The sequence below is a fragment of the Falco naumanni genome, chromosome 13, assembly GCF_017639655.2.
Source record: "Falco naumanni isolate bFalNau1 chromosome 13, bFalNau1.pat, whole genome shotgun sequence".
NCBI lineage: Eukaryota > Metazoa > Chordata > Aves > Falconiformes > Falconidae > Falco > Falco naumanni.
The window spans coordinates 17,007,515-17,030,772 of NC_054066.1; the positions used below are offsets into that span (position 1 = coordinate 17,007,515).

Genomic DNA, 23,258 nt, shown 5'->3' on the forward strand with positions numbered 1-23,258 from the left:
GCTGCTGGGAGGCATTAGCTAGGGCAACCAGATATCTGAGAGCCCAAAGTGAGTCGAACGGGAGAGGGGTATGCTGCCTACAGCGGTCCCCAGGAGTGCGTCTCAGCGTATCACAGGCACACCACAAACAACACCGCAAAGCCTCTCCAGTCTGCAGATATTAGAACTCATGCCAAGAGGAAAACCAGAATACAATATACTCTTTGAGCTCATTTCTTCTGAACTGATTTCACAGGTGCAAAACAGGATTTCTGACATTTTATCTTCCTTAAATAGACAGCGGGATGTAGCTTGGCCCCAAATTCATACTTCATTTTAAAAAGTAGAGAGATAAACCTTTAGGAAGATGGGCCCACAGTGCTTAAAGGCAGAAATACTAACTCCTGTGGCTCAGCAATGGTTAGTCACAGTGAGAAGGAATCTGGGCCGGTAAGAATAGAAATGTTTCCTGGCAGGTTTACACATAAATGTAAATACAAACTGCACTGCTCTTCCTGCGGTATGCCAAACACGCGTATGACAGTGTGCTGCTTCAGGAGGAAGAGAGTGAACTGGGCTAGGAAGAGACTGTGAAACTGCCCAGAATACAAATATTTGCTCATAGGAGCCCCAAACCCATGGCTGGAGAGTGCCATTGCTTATCATCCAAAACCCATACAGATATGTTTTTCAAAACTGCACAGCACCATCCAGTATGGCTGCTACCACAACCAGTGCCAAGGCTTATTTTGAAAGACAAAACGACCCACTATTTGAAACCTTATTACCATAGGAAGGTGCATAGTCAGCACCATGGTCAAGGGCAACTGGAACCAGAACACTGCTTTATGCTGGTGGGGTCAAGCAACTGGGATAAGGCATGGTCAAGTTTCCATAGAGTAGCAAATGAGACAAATGACCCTGCCAGAGACTGCCTGCTAATTACATGCTAAAGCATGGACTACTGTTGGTGGGGGACGGCATTTGTTTTTATAAAGAAAGGCTTTCCCTCTGAAAGCAGCACATCCAGGTCTGTAATCTGTAAAAAGAAAAAGAAAAAAAGAACCTGGGTTCTCCTCCCCGCACCTGAAATTTGGCATCTCATCTTCGCTGTATAAAAGCAAATTGCCCTTATTACTTCAAATAGTAGGACTGGACAGGAAGAAAACTATACAAAACATTACAGTACTGAAATTCTTTGAGTCAGGATCAATGCGATTTGCAATCATGAACAGCTTTTGCATTTTGCAACAGCTTATACATCAGCATTGTAAAACTACTTACCCAATCTACCCGAATGAGTTATTGAAAATAAATCAATTATTTTACTTTTTTTCTCCCTAGATTACTCAAAAGCAACGTATGGGCCTCGTCTTCTTGGCTGGGGAAGAGGCAACTGTTATTGTTCTTTTACTATAAGAGCTGTACCTGGAGATTTTGTCTCAGAGCTGGCTAATTCACCTGACTTCAGGAGCGCCGTCACACCAAACAGCTAGTCCTAAGACTCCCCACCTGTGTCCTGCCTTGGGGTGCTGCGTGCTCTGAGCTGAATGCCAAACACAGCACGTAACTGTGCTGGAAACACCACAGACCGCAGGAGCAGTTGTGCAGCTTCTGATGGCAGGTTGTGCTTGCCACCCGGGCTCCTCCTGGCTGCCAGGGCAAAGCCAGGCCAGCAGAGCTCCAAGGGTTCAGGGGACAAAGCCACAACCCGTTGCTCACAGCAGAGATGGCAGAAACACCACAGGCTGGACTGAGACCTCCTTCATGCATAAAACACCAAGGACAGAAGTTGTGGTGCTTCACACAACTTCCCTCCTCTCCACGCCATCCTGACAGTAGTACTGATATTCTGATTTTTTTGGGGTGTTTTATGCCTGAGATAGCTGGGATCTGCCTGACACGGCACGTGAGGGGACTGCAGGGCATCCCTCACACACACCTTTGTAAGCCTATTCCTCCTTGGCTGTGACGTGGCTCTTCTCCCTGTGCCAACAGCTTCCTCTGCCATGGTGGCACTTTTGCAGCAGACCCCAGTGAATGGGCCAAGCCCAGACAGCTGACTGCACTCCTCACACACATGTAAAAGCAGAGGGGATGCTTGCATTATTATTGTTGTAATTTTTTTTGCATCCAACAGCTCCCTGCCGTATTTTGTGCCCCATCCACTATTTTAATCTTTATTGGGATATTCAGAGTCTATTTGCTGTTAACATTTGCATGCAGCTACTTGGATGGATGTCAGTCTAAACTCGAGATAGCCTGAAAAATGGCATGACTTCACACTGAACCTCACTGGCATAAAGCAGCTCCCGCTATGGAAAAAAAAAATTACATATTTATATGTATACACATGCACACTCTGACATATCCTGACTCCAGCAACAATATTTGAGGGGGCATTGCAGAAAGAAGATGCAAGGATCCAATTTTAATTGTGAGAAACAGAACCAACTTCTATGGTGCTGTGCCCATTTGCAGCAACTCACACTTGTTTTCACTAGCTAAACCTAGAAAGTGAGTTTCTTCTCTCTTGAAATGTTCTCTGCACAAAACAGCTGTTGGAGTTAAGGGCAGCTCTTGATTAAATTGAGTGGGATCAGCATTCATGCTCTGACTTCAGAGGTTCACTAACAAATGGAAACCAGTGAAGAGATGGGGGAGCTATATGCAACTCCATAGTCCCTTCCATACTGTAGCAAAGGGAGCACTACGTACGTGACTCAGGGATACAAAAAAAATCTCTAAAAATCCACCACCCCACAAAAACAACTCCCTAGAATTGCCTCTGCAAAACACTTTTGAAAAGCCGTCTTTTTCTCATTACCGATGAGGTGTGCTGCAGATGCCTCAACTGACCCCTCTTACTGCTGGGTGCTCTGTAATCACACAGCAAGACAATCCATGACCCACAATACCTACCCGAAACAACGTAGGGAAAAGGCAACAAGGGGTCCCGTTTCCACAGCACTGCTTGGCAAAAGGGATGAGGGATTACACAGGCTGGAGGGAGGCTGCATGGTAGAAGGAAACACCCGTCTCCAGCATTGGAAGAGCAAGTGCATACAGAAAGGTTAGAATAAGGATGCCCATCTTGATTTCATGTGCCTTGAGATGAAGATACAAGCGGGCTGCTGCACTACTGCTGCTCCCTGATGCACACTGGGAACTAGGTGATCTGGCAGTTAATTCTAAACGTTTTCCTTGCTTGGGCTGTACGTTGCAATCTGTGTTTATAAGGGTATCTATTACTGATGCAAGAGACAGAAACCTCTTCTGTTACAGAAATAGTCGGATCTGTCCTGTTTCTGAATCTGGTGCTACAACACCCTTAAACACCAGGTATCCCAAAACAGGCTCCTTCTCAGAAGCCAAACAAAGCTGAAGAAAGTGGTTTCTCCAGATGGAAAGCAGAAAGTGAGAGGGGGGAAAAAAATTATGTTGCTCAACTTCATAAAGGAAAAACCAGCCATTTCTAGAAACCTTTGCTTACCCCTTATTGTGACTGATTTAACAGAGCTCTGAATACACACACCTGAAATGTTCCCAAGATGCATCTGCAGCACCCATTACAAGCACCTACACATCAAAAGAGAGATTAAATAGGTGCAGTTATTTGGATTTTTTAAGAAGAGACAAACTGCTTAACCCATAGATCAAAAAAGAAAACCTGAGTAAGGCCACATCAAGAAATGCTGTCCCATTTTGACTCAGTTTGGCATTTCCATGTAGTCATATTTTTTTTTTTTAAATGGAGGTACTTAATTCTCAACAGCCAAAACTCTGCCAGCTCCACACTGCCTCTAACCGTTGCCTCCCCTGGGGCTACAAACAAGAGCTTCCCCTAGTTAAAATTTCTGTGAAGAAATAAAGAGCCATCCTTATGAGAAGCCATCTATCATGTCGGCACAAATTACCCTGTCATTTGCCAAACTGATGTGCCCTTCTTAATTGCCTCTAATTTTGGAAGGGAGCCTGCCTTGCATGCAGACTAGGACTGTGCAGTGGCAGCAGGACACAAAGCCGTCAATGTTGCCAGCCGAATGACACGGCAGACCCCTCTTCCCCATACCATTTCAGCAGCGGCATCAGATGGGGCTGTACTACCTCAACAGCTTCCTACTTTCTTTGGCTGCCCCTGCTGCATTACTTTAAAGCGAAACTGATAGGAGTCAGCCTCCACCCAGGAAGCGCAGCCAGGCCAGCAGTTAGCTTGATGCAAGAATCAGCACGAAAAAGGCAGGAAAAGCTGGTCACACCAAGCGATTAAGTGAGAATTAATCATTACTACCTAAAAACAAAAATCCCGCCCCCCCCCCCCTTTCAAGCTCACAGCAGTCGGTGAGAAGGAAGCAGAGGATGCCGGGCTGAACGGAGGAGTTGCGCTGTGAGCACAGGAGGTTCTAGCTGTGGCTGGCCACCATGCATGGGTGTGCTTTCCATGTACGCTGGTGCCAGGAGCACCCACTCTTCCGCTGTGTCTGTGCTTTTCCTTTCACACGCGCATCCTGCACAAGACCACCCCGTGCTCCCCGGCTGTGTACTTCGCTCAGCAGCTGAGCAGTCAGGCAGTGTGACAGGGCAGCAGTCTGTACCCAACACAGCGCAGGGAGGGCAGCATGGAACAAACCAAATGAGAACACCTTCCTGAACTGGGAGAAGAGACGCAGATCCAAACACACTGAAATTGGTGGGAACGACAGAGAACGTGGGTTAGCCCTAGCCAAGATCAGCTAGCCCTCACCATTTGCTCCCACTATCTCTGCAGCAACAACAGCAGTCACAGAATGCCTAAAACCTGGTCATAGCTCAGTGCAGCCTTGCAGGCAGCCTGGAAGCTGCACAGACTGTAGGAATTTATAATCTGATTTCGAGTGCAAACACATCAAAAAGGGCCTGTCATAACCTCATTGCCTTCCTCCCACAGCCGCTCCAACAGAGCAAGTAAGTGGAAGTGGTACTGGCACAACCCCCCTGTGACCAGCTCCGACACACAGCGCACACAGCCCAGCCCCATCCATGTGGTTCTGCTGCAATGGCACCAGCGACACCGTTTTACGCTTCTCCCGAATCTCACCGCGTCCATCCTGTGCTGCCGCTGAGCTGTGATGCCCCCGTGGAAGCAGCTCCACTGAATGCTGTACACAAGGATGAAGTTTCTCTCTCCTCAACCACTTTTATCATTTAAATAGCTAGGACAGCCGAGAAAGGAAGACGGAAAAGGACTTTCTGTTGCAGAATGGTTCATAATTTCCAAAAACACTTATATATTGTGGTTGTTTAACTTTAGATCCTGAAAGTCTAGTTTAAACAGGTGTGACGGTCTGCCTTTCTGCCAAATTCACAAAAAACAAGCTAACTGCATAAATTTCTATTGACTTCAGAGGAAGCATCCAAGGCACAACATCCAAAAAACAATGATTCTGTAATGGAGTCCGTAGCTCCTGACTTCCAAGTTTCCTTAACTAATTAAGCACAGCCTGTAACATGAGGAGGGGCAGTTGTTGGGTCTTTTAAAATTGCTCCACAGGGAGTTCCATGCCTTCACTCTCTGTGCGTAAAGCTGTGTTTACTGCATGTGACACAGAGTATTTCAGTTACCTCCAGCAACTAGGCCATTAAAAAAAAAAAAAAAAATAGTATTTGGTTTTCTCTAGCAACCTTGATGTGATTTCCTGGAGGCTTTTTTTTAAAATTGAGATCAAAACGATAAAGGTAGGGGTATGAACTGCTTCAAAGCCTGAAGGAGAAAAGGAGCAAATAGCTACTTTCCATCCCACTTCATTGAGGAAATTGCTGCACGAAGCAAAGCAGAGCAGCACGGGAGGAGGAGAGAGACAGGGAGAGGAAACGGAACGGCCCATTACAAAATTATCTGTAGGACAGGCAGCCTGAAAAGCAAGTTTACCTGATCAGCCCCACCACAGAGCTGTGCTCAAGCTGGCAGGGGCTCTTCTGTGTGCCTGGGACACCAGACTGGGATCCAGGCTCAACCCCTGGCTCTACCACAGGCTTGCTTAGTTAAATGCATGCAGCCTAGTTATTGCACCTAACCTGGGTCTCTGTCGCATGCTTTAAAATGCAGTCAAGAATTCTGCACTGCTCACCACAAACATCCACAGGGATGTCTGCATAAAAAAAACCCCACTGCAGCAGTTGTCCTCGGATGAGGACAGGAACTGAAAAAATGCAGCAGGCAGTAAAATGCACCATAAGGGTCTACGACTCTGGCACAAGTTACCTGTGTGCAGCAAAATGTACGAGACTGAGTGCACAACTGTGCAGCTGCAGCAGGGGGACATGACTGATAAGGAGGGTAGGAGATGGGTCCCTGATGTCCCCTGATGCCCTATTTGATACACACAGAGGAGCAAAAGCAACTGTCCAACATCACATCAGCAACACACCCTAAACAGGCTGCTTTCCCCCACATATTTCAGCACTTCAATGCAGATGGGTCACATCACCTTGATGCGTACACAAAACTCACCTCTCACAAGCCACTTCCTCAGCTGACAAGAAGCAGATGTGAGGTCTTATCTCCTTGGCAGGCACAACACGGGCTGCTGTGGAGGGAAGCTGGCAGCTGCAATTACACACCTCCACCCAAGGCCAGCTCTGCTCTGCAGGTTTTATTTCCCTCCCCTTCAGGGCTGTGCACCTTGCAACACCCTTGCTGTTGTATAACTTCATGCCCCCAAGCACCATAAACTTCTACAACCGCAGTAACTCACAGATGGGTAGGGATGGTTATAAAATCATGTCCTAAATTAAGACAACAAGAAGCTGAGATTGGAAGAGTAGGAGGAAGTCAGGAAATCCCAGGAGAAGATGATGGGGGAGGGATTTAGTCTCTTTAGAAAACAATAATGCAGTTTAATCTATTTTTCTTTTGACTTTACACATTAAAATAAGCTTCTCAGCTTCTGGGGCTGTCACAAATCATAAGGAAAATAAGGCCACTGGAACCCCATCAGTAGAATAAGAGCTATATAGTAATAATCCTGAGGAGCTGCACAGGGCTTTCCATCTTCAAAGTGTTTTACAGACAGTAATTTATTAATCTGCAAATTTCCCGTGGCCATAAGTAACTGCTCTGCCTCTCTGCTAAGCGTGAGACACACAGCACAGATCGGCACTTGGGAGAGATGTTGCAAGCGGCAGCTCTGATGCCCAGAGCCGGACCTCTGTTTGTGGCTTGCTGCAGTCAGAACTTTGCTGCTCCAGCCACCACCTGAATCCACACTGGTCACATCTGGCACTTTGGAGCTGACTTCCAAGGGGACAAAACCAGAGCTTGAGAGACTCTGGTATGGGGAAGTGCAAGAGACATGCTCACAACCCATCAAATAACAGCAAAGCCTGATGTCAAACTTCCAGGACAGAGGCTCCTGATTGCCTTACAGCCACTGCCTGCCACGCTGGGGTGTCACTCTGGGCAGAGGCTGGCCCCAGTCCTGGGCTCATCCTACCACACAGCACATCTGAGAGATCCCAGAAGAGCTGTCAGAGGAGTCTCCTACGCAAACATGATGCTTCCTCCCATCAAAGGACTATGCACAGCAGTTACCTGTTCGCACTAGGCGGGTGTTTTAGATAATCAGTATGAGGCTGCTCCGGCTCTCCTGGCACCAGTATTCTTCTGCCTTTCTAATTCCCCGAGACAATACTTCCAACTGCGATGCTCTCCCCAGCCCTCACCCTGCAAAAGCTGAGACCTCTTAGAGAATGAGAAAGCAGCCTGGTTAGCAGAGAGAGAAAAGTGGAACAAGGAGCACAACCGCAGCTACATCTTTTAAGTACGTCAGTGTCTAACATAGGTCAACTTTATTTGGAAACAAGAAGATATCATACCGTATTCATACTGGCTGTTATGCTCTTTGTCTGGCTCATTTTTTGTCTCCTTTAAGCCAGTGTATACTTATATTACTTCAACAGTGCCAAAGAAATCATTGTAGGATCGAAATGGGGTTCATCATTTTTTGCTATCCTTCTCTGGGTATCAGAACATCTGGGTTCATTAAGCACCCTACAACACAAGCACAGAGATCTAAGCCTTATTTCCATCTTAGGGATGGCTTAGCTGAGGCAAGGAAAGCAGAAGACCCCAAGTGCCATTGCAAACAGTGTCCCAAAGGTCACGAGTAAGGAATTCAAACCCAGGCACTGCAGATCGTGTATATTCTCCAGACGAGATTTGCCCACACATACAGCACGAGTGAGTAGCAGACTCAGGCACAAATTCAGTCTCAGACTCCAAGTCTTTCACTCTACACTACTCGGATCACATTTCTTTCCCTTTCCAGCTTGCAACTCCCTTTCAGTAAATGATTTTGTTTCAGCACCAGCCTCCACACAGAGCAGAAACAGCAAAGCCCAAAGAACAGATGTTTAGAGCCACAGTGTTGTTTGTAAAATCTGGGAGGAGAACAAAGTTTGCAGATTTGTCTCTCCAGTAAGTACAGTGAAGTACAACGTCAAGCTTTCTGACACACTGCCAGGGAGACTGTCAGCCATACTGGCTGAACTGGATGGAAAGGCCATCTGCATTATAGCCAGAGCAGTGCTGGTGGTTTATGGCTGAAAATTAGTAAATGTTGGCTCCTCGTCCCCTCTGTAAGCTCAAAGAGCTCAGAACTCAGCAGAGCTGGTACCCCTGGCTTGGGCAGTCCCCAGTCACTGGTGCTGACTGTGCTGCTCCCCTAGGAAGGGCTGGAGAGGCAGGCAGAAGTGGCAGCAAACCACAACAGGACTCCTACTTCTGCCCCTGCCAGTCTGGGCTGGAGAGAGAGCTGGTCCCAACAATACAACATTACATGGCTATTAGAGCAAAGCACATAAAGAGATCCAGCTGAAATGACAAATCCCCACCAAGTTACACATCTTGATATCCTAGGAGCCAGGTTCCCCAGTGAGACCTACTCATCTTCATGGCCTTGCTTCGTGTCAGGAGATCACCACGGCAGCTGCAGACCGTGCACAGCCCTTTTGCATTCTCTCTGGATAACCTCTGCTCTGCTCCCCTCACCGATGCTCCCGGCTCCGAGAATAAAAAGCAAGCCCAAATGCTGTAACATTATCAGAGCATGTCCAGTCTCCCACACTGTTCTGTATTTACAACTTTGCAAGGGTGAAACGAGCTTCAGCTGCCTTTTGGTGCCAGTCCCAGGAAACCCCACAGAGTAACAGAGGGCTGCACAGACGGCTGCCCCTCCATCCAAGTACAAACAACCATCCAAGCATGTTATGAATAAAATAAAAAAAAAAGATATTTTGACAGCCTAAAGTGGCTTATGATGTCCATGAAACAAAAAGGAAGCTCAGAACTGAAAAGCAGGTCTCTCATCCACAAAGCTGCAGCAAATTAAACACATATACTACAGTGGATTTGCAGAAGAATTTTATTTTAACTGATCACATGTCCTGCGACACTCACGTTCTTCCAGCAGTCTACAAGGGCTCTAACCATCCCATACAGAACATCTATGCTAAAGGAAGACATACAGAAAATCTATGCTAAAGGAAGAATGTTTACAAAGCACTAAATACCTGCCAGAAATGCATGGAGAAATCTGAGAGATCAACTGGCACAAGCCTCTGTGACCCAAACACTAGGGTGCTCATTTCACAGCTCCTACTTGATGGTGTCAGCTTATAGAGTCGCTTTAACATTTCCTGGGCAATCCTGATTCAGTCGCACCTACCTCCTGTTTCTGAAAAAGCCCAAGATGACTGCACGTGGGGTGTTGTAACGCTGCCTCAGCAAGAGGAGGATATTGCGTTGGTGGAGAGCAGAACAGCACGTCCAGAAGCACATGCAAAGCAGGGATTTTCCCAGCAAGCAGTGGTGATCCACATCACTGGGTCCCTCCTTCCCCAGGTACTCCTACTACCTAGCACTTAGCGGAGGAGATCTGGGCTGTATATTATTTCTCCTTTGCTGTTTTCCCGTTGTTCACCACTTCCATCAGACCCCTGTTAGCCAGAATGGGGCATCCCCTACTAAAGACTACAGCCTACTGTGACTGCTTGCAGCCCCTGGGCAACCTAAGGAGAAAAGCCTCCCAGCCTTCAGCCTCTGCAATGAACCTGAGGTGCATGTTGTGAATCTGGCTGCAGTAATTCAGCATGGTCCAAGAGATAACAATACAAGAGCTGTTCATCTGCTCAGAGTTTTGTTTGCCAGCACCGCAGAGGGGCAAGGGCTCGAGGCAGGGGGGGAGACACACACACATGACTTGTTCAATCCCCTGCACAGGCCTTATTTCTGAACATTTTCCCCTATAAAGCCAGCGCCTGTTCTTTCCCCGCCTCCCCCTTTCCACTCATCTCCTGCAAATCATGCTGTCTCCTTCCACCCCCAAATAGGAAGTCCGGAGCCGAGACACGCACAATCTGCCTCTTCACAAGAGCTGGGCTGAACGTGTGCCAGAGAAGCTGCGAGCATGACAACATATTTCCTGTCAGGAAAGTGACTCAGTGAGACGGGCATGAGAGCTTCTCTTACTTGAGAAGTTCCCCTCTCCCCTTGCGTTGCTGAGGCATGAGTCAGAATGCAAGAGCTGGAATTTCAACCCCCTCCGGATCCAACCAGGAATAGCAGAGTTCAGGTTCAAGCCCAGGTCCTGCCTGCAGCTCAGTGACAAGTCAGTGCCACATACCAAGCCCTGGTTTCACCCCTTGCAGAAGGGGTATAACAATACCAACTAAGTAGGCAGCTTGAATTTGCAAAGCACTTTTAGGTCAAGGTGGTGCTTATTGCTATTTGCTAATGCACCTGTTTACACCATGCTCATAGCATGAGCATTATACAATACTCACATAGAACCAGCAAAATGCATGAACACAATGTTAAAGTATTTTACACGTGACCACTTCACCCAGGAATACTGCAAATGCTTAAAATCACTGCAGCCAGTTTTCTTTCTCCAGCCTTAGATCAGCTCTTCCTACAACAAGCGGGCAAACCCATTGCATGCCATGTCTTACCTGAGCCACTGCCAAGGGTGACCATGTGCAGCCAGAGCGTAAACAGCACGGCACAGACCATCTTCATTCTGCTGAGACAAAGCACACAACACAGAATCTGGTCATTTGACGCTACTTGATCACTGCAGACAATTTTTTAACTCTGAGTGTATGTGTTTGTTCCTCCACCCACACAGCGATCCTTTAATTCTGTTATGTTCTTTTTTCGTTTCATTAAGATTCCTTAAGAAAAGCATCTGTATGGCAGTGTCATTCTGCCTACAGGCACCTGTGTGAGCTCTCCAAGCCCCGAAGGTGATGGCTCAGAAGAGTACAGCCCAGTTCACTGCCTTCAGTAACCGGCATAGCCTAGATCTGTGAGCACAAGGAGTAAGGTAGATGTTTGCAGGCTACAAATCTCAAGCTTTGACTCCCAAAACACCAAGGTCCTTTGCCAAGATTCATTCTGCTCATTTCTATGAACGAGTGCAGAAAGCACCCACGAAGGCAAGTGGCAGCTGAAGCACATTTGCATTGAACAGGCATCTGACAGTTCGGTGTGACAACCACGCCAGCACAGTCCGTATTCGCAAGGTCTGCTGCTGGTGACCTGCAAAGAGGGTGGCTACCAGAGTCCCGACTGCTTCACCCCGTTTCTTCAGGCAGGTCAAGGCTCCACCAGCTCTTCCTAGTCAAACCCTCCTTGGAACAGCCACCTCACGGGAACAAACAGGCACCAGGTTTCTACGCTTTTTGGAAGGGACCTGAACAAAGGTTTATACTTTCAAAGCAGTACTGATAGGCAAAATACCACCTCAGGCTTCTCCATTACCACTACAGAGCACAATTTCCTGTAATTTGAGATAAATACACACTGCCAGAGTTTCACTTGCTGCCCGCTCCGGTATCTGGTATTTGGCTCTCAGAGCTATTCACTCACTGCAATTAAACTTCCCTGTGTTTCTAGGTTTTCCAGGATGCAACTTATAAGCTGGCAGTCACAGAAACCGACATTTACTAGATGCTCTCATTAATGGGGTGAAGGTTGCATTTGATGTTCCTGGGTGCTGTCAGATCACAAAGGGAGAAGCAATGGTTAAAAGGCAGAACTTCACCTTAGCATCTCAGCTCCACAGGGCAGATGCGGTAATGAGCATGGTGATACTGTCAGGAACATGCTCATGAGATGACAGGGAAATCTGCTCCATCACGGTAGGCTTAAAGAGTGGGGAGAGAAACCACAGAGCTCCCTTAAACATGTCCCTCATAAACCTGTCCATAATATATGCATTACACAGAAGGGCTTTGAGCATAAGCAGACAGCACCTAAAATTGTACCGATTGCAGAGATTAACAAGAATGGGACATGTGAACTCAAAATCCAGCAGCGGATATTTAATCTTTCCTTTTCAATGCTTGCATCTGAAAAGCCTTTGTATGATGCTTTTGGATGGGTTCATCTCGAAGAGACAAAGGAAATCCGGAGCAAGCCTGCTCTTCCCCACACAGTCCATGCAAACAGCTGCAGTCTGCCTTGGAAGCCATTAGGCCTTCAGAAACAGGCAAGAAGCTGAGAAGAAAGTGAGTTTTCTTCCCTGGAGTCCAGCTGAGAGGGCTGGCTGCCCCTACCTCCTTCATCCAAACTGAAATGCCAGATTCTAGTCAAACCCTTCTCTATTGCCACCTACAACCAGCTCCCAGTGTCACTTAAGATGACTCCATGGGGAAGAAACAAAATTCAGTACTCCTACCCTCTGGAAATGCTGAAAAAAGATAAAACATCTCTATGCCATCAGATAGGACAGAGAGAACCAACATGCTGCGCTTCTGGTAGGAATTTAGGAACTTCTGGAAGTTCAGAAGCTGGAAGAGAAGGAATATAAACAGTGGGAAGGAATCATTCCCATAATAAAAAATCCCTTGTGGTACCCTTTCCATTTGTCATTAGATAAATGTACAGCGTGTCCTAGCTCAACCTTATTTTCCAGTGATTTTCTCCTGCATTTTGCACAAATCACACCGAATTCAGCTCTGAAGCAAGCAGGAACAACTACTGACTTTGGATGAGTTTCTCTTGTTTACAGGAAGGCCTTTTACGTGGCCCGAGGCCAAAATAAACTACTACGTTTCACTCAGTGATACACAAGCTCTGCAGCAAGCTAATATTTACATCCATTAGCTATGCTCGTAAGAACATGCTCCAAAAAACCACCAGGTCTCTGTTCCCACGAGCAAGGTATCTAGCTTTCCATGCTCTGTCTGCAAGTATGAAAATTCTTGTTTCTTGCTCTACCCAGCTATAAAATCAGAAGCTCTACACAGCGTGATTCGCTTCTGGTTCATTCCAGGCTCTCCAGAGATCTTATCGGTGGAGACAGGATGGACACAGAGCCTGTCAGATTACAACAATTTCTCCATTACAGGAACAGGACTCGGCTGACGACAGCCCCGGCTGCTCCCACACTACACAGAATACACGGGGGGTGCAGAAGGCACGTGCACAGGGTCAAGGGCTGGTCAAGGGGAGCTGTCACAACCTCCTGGGTGCCCTGACCATGCCAGCGTTTGCCAGCTGAGATGAAAGAAGAGGATTCTCCCCCTTCGGTAAAGAAACGGCAAGCTCACACACACAGTGAAGAAGATAGAGGGGACTGTTGGGCAGGATGGCTTCTGCAGTCTAGCTCCATTCCTGTGGCACATCATTATTAAAAAAAAACAAAAACCCAAAAATAAAAATCTATTAATGCCACAGGACCTGACAGTTCATACTACTAACACAGCGCAGGGACCAATTCTTGTGTACTAGTGCTACCAGCACTGTGATGCTTAGGTTTAAATGGCCCGAAATCTGTGATACGTCCCAAAGAAAAAGGTCTTCCCACACAAGTCCTGTGGTCACACAATGCTGTCATTTCTCCCCAGGGAGGATGTGAGCCTGCCAGTGACACCAGAAAAAGAGCACTGCATCCATTCAGTCACAGAGAGAGGGGGTGGGTATTGCAATGCCCTAAGAACCTGATGCCACAGCACTACAACCCACCCCAGTCTTGCCAGGAACAGAAGAGCTTTCTCGGCCTCTTCCAGCAACCTGCTGCTTTGTCTCGTGAAGTCAGAAAGCACGTTGACATTTTGCTTGCGTATGATGCAATTCCACTGGTGCCAGACTAACTTCTCACACAATTCGGTGCCACTGCACTGGAACACCAGCATCTCTGGCTGCAACAGGAGCCAGAGGCCAGAGAGCACAAACCCCAGGCTGCAGCAGAGGGGTTCACCCAACTGTGTCCACCCAAAAAGGTCACAGATCTCACCTCTGGTACACAATCAAATAAAAAGCAAACACTAAAGGGAGCCAGGAATAAAATTAGTGAGCAGAAGAGCACACCAGCTTAGAAATCATACCACAGCTAGAAAGCAGGCAATCAGAGCAGCCAGAAGGCTGGAGAGCTGTGATAGATCCTCAGCGCTCCAGGAATTTCTCATGAGACCAATATACTCCAAGGTGTTCTTAATGTCTCCATAAATTAACATTTTAGTAATAATAATTCAGAGAGCAGTTGGGGAAAATGATCCATCACTGCTGTCGCTAGAATTTTTAAAGAACTTGAAATGTTCATTTGTTTCAAGTTAGAAATTATATCCTTTTCATTCCTGAGCATCTTCTTCAAACTTTCACTGTCTGTCTACTGGGGAGCAAAGAAAAGTGGGGTGAGGGGAGACAGTATCACAGAAGTGTCTCCTTTTCTTAGAAGTACAGCTCATGGAAAGGTTTCGTTTTTCATTTGCTACTGGCCAGAAGTGGCCTTTATGTCAGAAAAAAAAAACCCACGATGAAAACACCTTTTAATAAAACACCCTTCCCAAACAGACCTAGGCAAGGAATTGTTCACTCCTGCCTTTAACAGCATGGACCCCGCAAAGCCTACGCATTTTCCAAACAATTATAAAACCCAAGACAGTTGTCAAATAATTAACAAAGAGAACTGCACTCAAAGTAACTACTGTACACCTATTCTCAAAGACACTGTACCAATTCTACAGAACAATACTGCATTTTCCAAGAAAACGCCTTTGTCCCTCCTAACCACCGGCACCTAGGGAGAGCTGACAGCTTTTTTGCTTTTCACTGAGAAGTCACACTATGGCACACAGAACAAAAGTGCCCTTCAAAACCTTGCCACTAAGTGCTCTGGCTGAAAGGGCATTTAAAATAAAGCTGTTTCATAAAGAGGGAAAAAAATAACACCAGCCAAAGCAACTTTTACATGTTATTTTCTTTTTGTAATTGTGTCCCAGGCCCCTCTGAGTCAAAAATATTCAAGAGCACAGGACTGGCCCCAGGAAGAGGGATGCAGACACAGAAAAGGTAGCACAGAATCAGGGTGGGCTAGCTTAGAAAGCGCTTTGCTTCTACACCACGTGGACTTCGGGCTGAAGGCTTATGGGCTGCAGAGTGGGGCTGGTGCTCAGGAGAGGAATACAGCTCCCCCACTCCCACATCACCGCATGCCCACAAGCCCTGGGTTCCTGCATCGCCACACAGTAGCATTGGAAAAGGCTGCTCAATGAGTTTGCTGGGTTTTCTTATGGGGAAAATAGACATACCGTCCAAGTAAATTCAAAGAATCCAAAAGGTAGACAAAAGGCAGTCTGCAAAAGCAGCTGCAGAAAAGTAATAGCAAAAACACTAATGGAAAGTGGGAAAAGGCCCTTCAGCCCTCCAGGAAACACTTTTGCTTTTCAGTATGTACGGGAGTATGTCAGACAAAGGGAGGAATTACTGTAGCATAAACCATCTTGGTGCCACTTAGCTGGAATTTGTGCGGCGTCTCTCTGACCCTGCCTCTCCTCCGGAGGCCATTTGGGCACTGCACAGCACTGCCCTTTGCTACGGCGTCAGCATTTCCACTTGTACCCCTGCCCGAAGCAGAGCCACTCCTACAGCAAGCTGGCCAGTCCTGCAGACAGCCCTCCTGAGCAACATAACATTACACTGAAATCTCCAGAGATGTGGGTAGAAAGACAGGTGACGAGTTTTGGAAAGCCAGCCTTTTCTCCCCAGGAGGAATCAGCATTTTCATTAAAATTCCCCTTCCCAGCCAGCTTCCAGAATCAGAAAGGGGAGGAAACCAGCAGCAGTTTGATGATGAACTCCATAAGCGGCTCAGAGCACTTTCCCTGCTCCAGCACACACTACGCCACAGTCATCACTTCAGATACAGGCACACTGACCAACAAAGGGCCCCCAACACCGTCCTCGGAAACACATCCACATCTCTCCTAAGGGCAGTGAGCCCAATTTGCCTTGGCAGCAGCTCCCTAAAAGCCAGGCACAATTCAGCAGGAATCAGCCAGGGCTGAAGCCTGGCCCGCAATCAGGGATACTGTGGGAGCCTTAAGTGTGGCCCAATCAGCGCACCTAATGGTGACACATCCAAGGCATGGACCTGAGAGATCGATGCTGAAGTCCCACTTTTGCCAGGGTAGGTGCAATCACCAGGCTATCACGTGCCTGACAACAGAGCAGGCTGAAAGGATTTTGTTCTGAACTGTTTCTATCATAAGTTTAATTTATATAATCAGAACCAAAGGGAAGGTTTAGATTTGAGCAGTATGAAACTTTTTCACCAGCTAGAATCACAGCAGATATTAAACACTTGCTTTTGCAGAACTGAGAGAAAAAGAAAAATAAACTAGAGAGAGTCAGATGGAAAGATGCCCTGGTGAGAGGTCTCCCCCATCGCTAGCACAAAGCATCTTTTGTCTTCCTCGGCCAGAGCTGGCCATCGCCACACAGGACCTGGAAGCACTGACTCCCAGCACTGGGGGGCTACAGTGCTTATGCACAGCTTTATACCCAGGTCTACCAAGCATCCAGAAGAGGAAAAAACCCAAGCCAAACAATTAAAAAAAAAAAACAAACAAACCAACCAACAACAACCGAGAACAAAAAAACCACAACCCCCAACCACAAAACAAAACAAAAAACCTCATCCAACCAAAAATATCTGGGAACAGCTTTCTCTGTCAGTGGCTCAGCCAGCTCTTTGCCAGCTGAGGACATGACACCAGGCATCCCAGGCAGCTCCAGTTGCCCATCACCCACCACTGCCCCTCCCTGGCCTCCTGCACTGCACATCCAGGCCAAGGGCTGCAGCCTGCTGACTTTTTAATTACTTTTTACTAAATCCCCAACATGGGGATGAATGAACTCAGCAGTGTGTCACTCTGGGGTCACTCCAGGAGGTCGTCCCAAGCTATTTCTCCTTCAACACAGCAGCGTGAACCGCAGAAGCAAGGCTGACCTTTCAAAGGGCACCAAGAGCTCCCGTGAGCAAAGCAGGCAGCAGCACCTTGAGCTCAGAAGCTTGGGAAAAAGCAGGGAGACATTTACAGCAGGTCATTTCTGGGAGCTTCCTTGGTAGTGCAAGATCTGCCACTGTCGGTGCCAATGTTTGGGGCACAAAGGTGATTGCCAGGCAGGGAATTTGTGATCTGCTGTTGGCATTTAGACACCATCTCCTGGCATCCTTTTGGCTCAACAGATCTGGCTAACAATCAGAATTCTGAGGAAGAAGCTATTTTTCCCTCTCTCAAGAGAAAAGGAAAAAAAGTACAATCCAGACATGTGGAGAGAAGGGGGGGGGGTGTGTGCTTGAAAATATGTCTGAAGAAAGTCAGTACCCTCTCCCTCCCTCAGCAGTTCTCCTGGGGTCCTCTCAGGGCTCGGCAAAGCAGAAATCCTACAGACCTTGCACACTGCTCTGCTGAAGCCCAGGGTGCCGCTGATTATACTCTGGCAGCTACGTAGCAGGCAGAGCATGCTGCATTTCATACATTTAAAATAAACCAGCTCAATAATCTGTCACCTCCCTGAAATATATGCACACCTGGACAAGACAAATAAACAGCTGGGACTAGCACCAAGAGATCTGTGGAGTGGGCTGAAAAGGGGCAGGTAGAGCCACAGCTATGAAATCAAACATCACGGATTACAAATGCATACACGCTGAGCACTGAGCAGTTCAAACACCAATCTACAAGAGCACTTCTGTGCTCAAGCAAAAGGTATCCAGCCAAGACAGTCTATTTTTTAAGTCTGAATAGCCGGGGAATGAAAAGCTTCCAACAGAGCTTCAAAGAGAGCTGAGACCTTCCATGAAGCCAGACACAATGCTTCTATTTTAGATGGTGATGTTATAGTGAAAGAAGAGCTTGGAGAAATACCCACATATTGCGCTACTGGAAAATAAACTGACAAACTAATCTTTGCACAGAAAAAAAAAAAGAAATCCGCAGCCAACATGGCTCAAAGACCTGAGGAAACTTAAGGAATCCAGAGTGAGATTCTTCCCTCACTGAAAGAGTTCTGATTAACTCTCATGAGCACCTGGAGACATCTGAGAACAAGCATTTAATTTATACATTCTGCCTCCTGACCTTTTTAATGGCTTTTAGATGTGAGCAACCACACTGCCCTCCCCAAAAGGTTATTCCACTGTCCCTGCAGACGTAACAGCACATCCACATTGCGCAACAGATTACACAGCTGCAGCCCCAAGCTAGCTCAGCCCAAATCTCTAAACCCAGAGAACACAATGCAGACTTAAGCAGGTTTATCAGCTGGGCTTACTGCCTTCTGCAGGACCGGACTCCTGAACCCCAGAGCAGCTTTCCCAGGAGAAGCATGACTCTTGCAAGCCCAGCCCGGCACCACCAAGCGCCCTGCAGCCCCACTGTACATCCCCGCTGCCACAACAGGGGCTACACCCAGCCCTGCTGAGCCCTAGCTGCAATAGGTTCTCTGTCTCAAAAAACGCTCCAAGAGTTTCTTCAGTTCAAGCCCTTGTTGCCAGCTATATACCTGCTCTTTCACTTCACCTCCTCCCCTTACAGCCCTCAGTGCTTGCAGATCAGATTCCCAGGATGGCTGCTCTATACTCAGCCACCATCTTCCCCTTCTTGTTCTCCCAGATCGGGACACAGCAGGCAAAAAGCCTCCAAGCACCATCATGCTCCAGAGCACAACACTGTGTTTCCCTCCCCTTTCCAAGCATCTTTTTTACTTTGCCGCTGCCACAAAATCCCCAGGCAGACTGCAACGTCTCCAGCACCACTAGCAGGTTTACCCATGCTGCTGCCAGTGGTGAAGACCTGATCTTCAACTCTGCCTGCGGTGTAAGAGTAGGATTTCTTCAAGTGACTCCAGGTATCCTGGGACAAGCAACATAATCAAGGGTAAAAGCAAGTCAGCAGAGTTCTTTTTCAAGTTTGGCCCACACAGTGTTTCCACATCTGGCACATATTAATCATGTTAATTTAATTCCATTTAGCCTTATAAGAAAAAGCAAACAAGAGTAAGACTTGAAGATGCTTCATTCTTTCTCCTCCAGCTCAGACAGGCTGCTCTTTGTGCTTTACACATTAATCCACAGCAAAATTTAAAGCAATAGAAAAAGGAACACCAAAGGCACTGAAAGCCCAGGAACTGCCTGCCTGCCTCAGGACAACAGCCCACGTACAAGGCATTCTCTGGAGGTCCTTCCAGCTCTCCCAAGGGCCCCCATGTTCCCAATTCACCCACTTGGTCCTCCTAGTAACTATCAGAGCAACTTTCCTCTGCATGCCTGCCCCTTCCTGGTCGGGGCAGTACAGCTGCACTCTACAAAGGGGACTAGAAAAAGCTGGGTACAGACAGGGAGGAAAAAAAGGAGACGAGAAACAGGATGAGACAATCCTTTGTATGCCACGTGTATTGCATTTGCTCCACCGGTCTCTAACATTTTGTTCTGCAAATACTAGGTTGCATCATCACAGGGAACTTGCTCGGGCTCTGCCTGCACTGACCCCATCAGTGCAGCTCTAAATTCAACCTTCAAACAATGGCACCCTGAATTTTCAAGTCCAGGAGCCTCGTACGAGGACCGCTCTGTTGACCCACAGCACCTACACAGTGGGAAGGCTGAGAGGGAGCTGCAGGCAGCAGTATGCTGTGATTGTCATCAATATTAATTATTTGGGGAGAATATGATTGATCTCATGAGGGCAATGAATTCATTTCTCCAGCTGAATGACAAACAAAAGGCAATATATGCATTGCTGACATTTCCAAAGGCTACAAGGAGCAGCGACAAAAGGAAATACCGCTCTGTGCTAAAACCCTACTTCAGAGGACCAAAAATCTGAAGTCTTCAAACTTTTCATTTCAGAGCACTTTCAATGTTGGCATTGAAGGAAGTGGACACCTTCATATTCTCACATCTGCACTGATGCTAGCCCTGGGCTGGCTCACCTTTTTGCATTGAGAGGAAGCAATCACTGGCTGTCTTTGGAAGCTTGGGTTGAGTTTACCTCTTGCTTTTGGACTCCTCTCATCAACAACTACGTCATTGGCACCTGGCAGACAAGGCAGCAGGGGTGGCTTAGAAAGGGGAAAACATTGCCTTCCTGGATAGCCGCAACCCAGGGTAGGACCCTGGGTTTCAGCAGGGCTGCAATGCCAAGGACGTAGCTCCCCCGTGCCATGGGAGAAGAGGAGGACACAAAAAGCCTAGAGAAAAGCACTTCCACCTCTCCACAGCCTCGGGTCAGGGGTGTCCATGTGTGCAGCCTCTCAAAGAGCCAGAATTAAACAGTCTCCCTAAAGTCCACATAGCAACATAAGAAAGAAGGAGGAAGGTGAAGAAAGGTAAGTGCACCAAGGCTGCAGCTATTTTTACAGGAGAATGGATGAGGGGGAAAGACAAATCCAGTCCACAGGGATTGGGAGTGTTTTGTGGAGTCATGTTTTGTCACATCCTTCAGTCACCCCAAACCATCAGCCTTGTCTGGCTCAACTGCAACCAGACAATTTGCTAAAGCAACATATTCTGTAATCCAGCAGCACATCTGTGCTCATTCAAAGAGGCTGGGTGCCCTACAAGATCTTCACAGCCTGCCAATGTTACCACACCAGGCAGCAACACATACATCCCCCTCCCATTATCCAGATCCCTCCTTAGAAACCAGGTCTGCGAGGTGTCTGTGCTTAAAGCAACAGGGGGAGGCAGCTATTTCTCAACAGAACAAATCCGATTATTTGTATTAGAGTGAATTTTTATGGCTCTTACTGTCAGGATAAGTATTTTCTACAGATCACAGAGCTTTGAATCAACAGATAGCTGATAAATTTATGTAGGTGGGGCCCTGGATGATACTGTGGTGGGATGGCAGTGAAGTTGTTTTACCTTTGGTTCCTTGTGAGATTTGTTTTTTAGGGCTAACCTCAGAAAAAAATAATTAGAAATTAGGGCTCCTGCCACTGCCATTTACTATGCTCCTGTAAGTCTCTAAGGCTGAAGATTCTAAAACAGTGTAGCAGTTTAGGGTAGCAATATGGGTTTCTCATTAATCTACATGAAACCTACAGAAGCATCAATCACCAATTGTAGTATATGAAAAAAAATGTTGCACCTCCCTGATAATCAGGTATCTGAGCGCTTATAAATGGCTGACCCTGAACGGAGCGCATTAGTAGAGGATTCTTAAATCCGTGCCTCTGTTTCTCCAGCCACATTTATAACAGCCTCCCCCCACCTCACACCACAGCTGTGCATCTTAGTATCTCTAAAGGGCTTAGAAACACTGAAAAGAAAGATAGTACATGAGTGCGAAGTATAGATTAATTCCCTGAGCTCAGCAGTCACTGGAGCTGGTGGGGCTAAACGTACCACATACTATTTCAGACAGGCTCAGAACCCAAGTTTTGCGTGGTGGGTACCTACTTAAGCAGCAGCTCCCTTGGAACAAGTAATTTCAGGGCTGGTTGGCTGGGCACAAGGAGCCCCAGCAAACGGGAATCACAGAAACACAATATACTACTATGAAAAATAGATGCTCTTCCAGAATAAGGTCTCAAACCTGTTCCTATGGAATCTGGTAGTGTGATTTCAACTCATTTCAGCCAGAATATGACAGAGCTGTTCAGGTTTTAGCAACCAGCATGTTAAGAACATGGCCAAACATAATTTGAAAAGCTCTTTCCATTTCTGTTTGTTTTTTTAAATGATTAAAAATCCAGTTTAAATATTGCAAGGAAAACTTTAAATTGAGCAAGATAAATTTTGGCTTTCTCCCAAGTAGAAGGCAAACCCCAAAATGCTGCTGCAAATCTAACAGATGGGAGTTATTTTTCACTCTTTAAAAATTTCATTCCTTTCCACTGAGATTAACTGTAATTAGCTCTTTATTTACATCCAAGACAAAAGGTAAAATGATAAAGAAAGGCAACTATAACCACAAATCACAGGCAGAAAAAGGCAAAAAAAAGGGCAAAAAATCCCTCTGAGAAGGAAACGTCACATCTTTCTCACCAAGCAGTATTATTGTTACAAATACATTGCTAAACAGCTCCACAGCATCCTATCAGCGGAACAATAAACATTTAGGTCATAGTTTTGCAAGATTTTACAGACAAATTGATCGAACATATAAGATCATTCTCTGAACATCTGAGAATATTACATTGCTATAAGTGGACAGCATCAGGCCTAAGAGAGACAAGATACTGCATTACACTTTTACCTCAGTCACGCAAGGGATTAAGCAAAACCAGGAAGGGGGAGAAAAAAAACCCAACCAAACGAAAAAAAACCTCCAAAAAATTCCACCAACACATAGCAGCATTTCTAGTTAAAGAGACAGAGAGGTATTAAAACTTAGTTTTTCTTTTTTCCTTTTTTTTAAAGTCTTTCTCTAATTCTGATAATACCTCGGCTTAGTAAAGCTGAAGAGCTTCTTAAGCATTTCTGCAAGTGCATGATTCACATTGTATCCTTGTCTTTCGGTTGCACAACAAAACTGTCCAAGGAGCTTCATGCAAAGCTAACAACCAGCCTTTTTCCAGGGTATTTCCAGGCTGCAATAAAGAGCTCCCAGCTTGCACCCAGACAAGCTGCTGACCCATGGCCACACTGACTGAAGCTGAAGGCCAGATGCAAAGCTGCACAGGTTAAATAGTAAAGCTTGCCCAGCCATGCCTAGGCAAGGTGTTAGCAATAAAGAAGATGAATGGGCTTGAGGGCAGCCTCAAATGCTTCTGAACCAATAGGATGCTCTCCCCTGCCAGCTCAAGGGTCCCAATACCCATGATGGGCATGGGATGGGAGTACATGACCATCCAGTTCCTCTTCCAGGTATGATAATATAGTCTCTTTCTACAGACACCTAGAAAGAGCTGGGAAGAGCCTGTAGCTCTTGATGACCCTGCTCTGGGTGGGATTTCCAAGGTAATGGCTCTCTGGCAACTCCTTGGTGTTCCCAGTAGAAGAAGC

General features: G+C 46.7%; 1 protein-coding gene across 4 annotated transcripts in view; it reads right to left on the reverse strand.

The window, feature by feature from the left end:
• LOC121096717 (interleukin 1 receptor accessory protein) overlaps positions 1-23,258 on the reverse strand; it is a 49,267-nt gene that overhangs the window by 22,053 nt on the left and 3,956 nt on the right. For 3 of the 4 annotated variants that reach the window (XR_005830664.1, XM_040613112.1, XM_040613110.1), the window contains exon 2: positions 10,969-11,036. Coding sequence is in view for 3 of the 4 variants with exons in the window: in XM_040613112.1 (XP_040469046.1) it covers positions 10,969-11,035 (67 nt within the window). In the remaining variant the exon portion in view is untranslated. Of the gene's footprint in view, positions 1-10,968; positions 11,040-23,258 lie in introns of all 4 variants that reach the window. The other variant, XM_040613111.1, reaches the window with a different exon arrangement.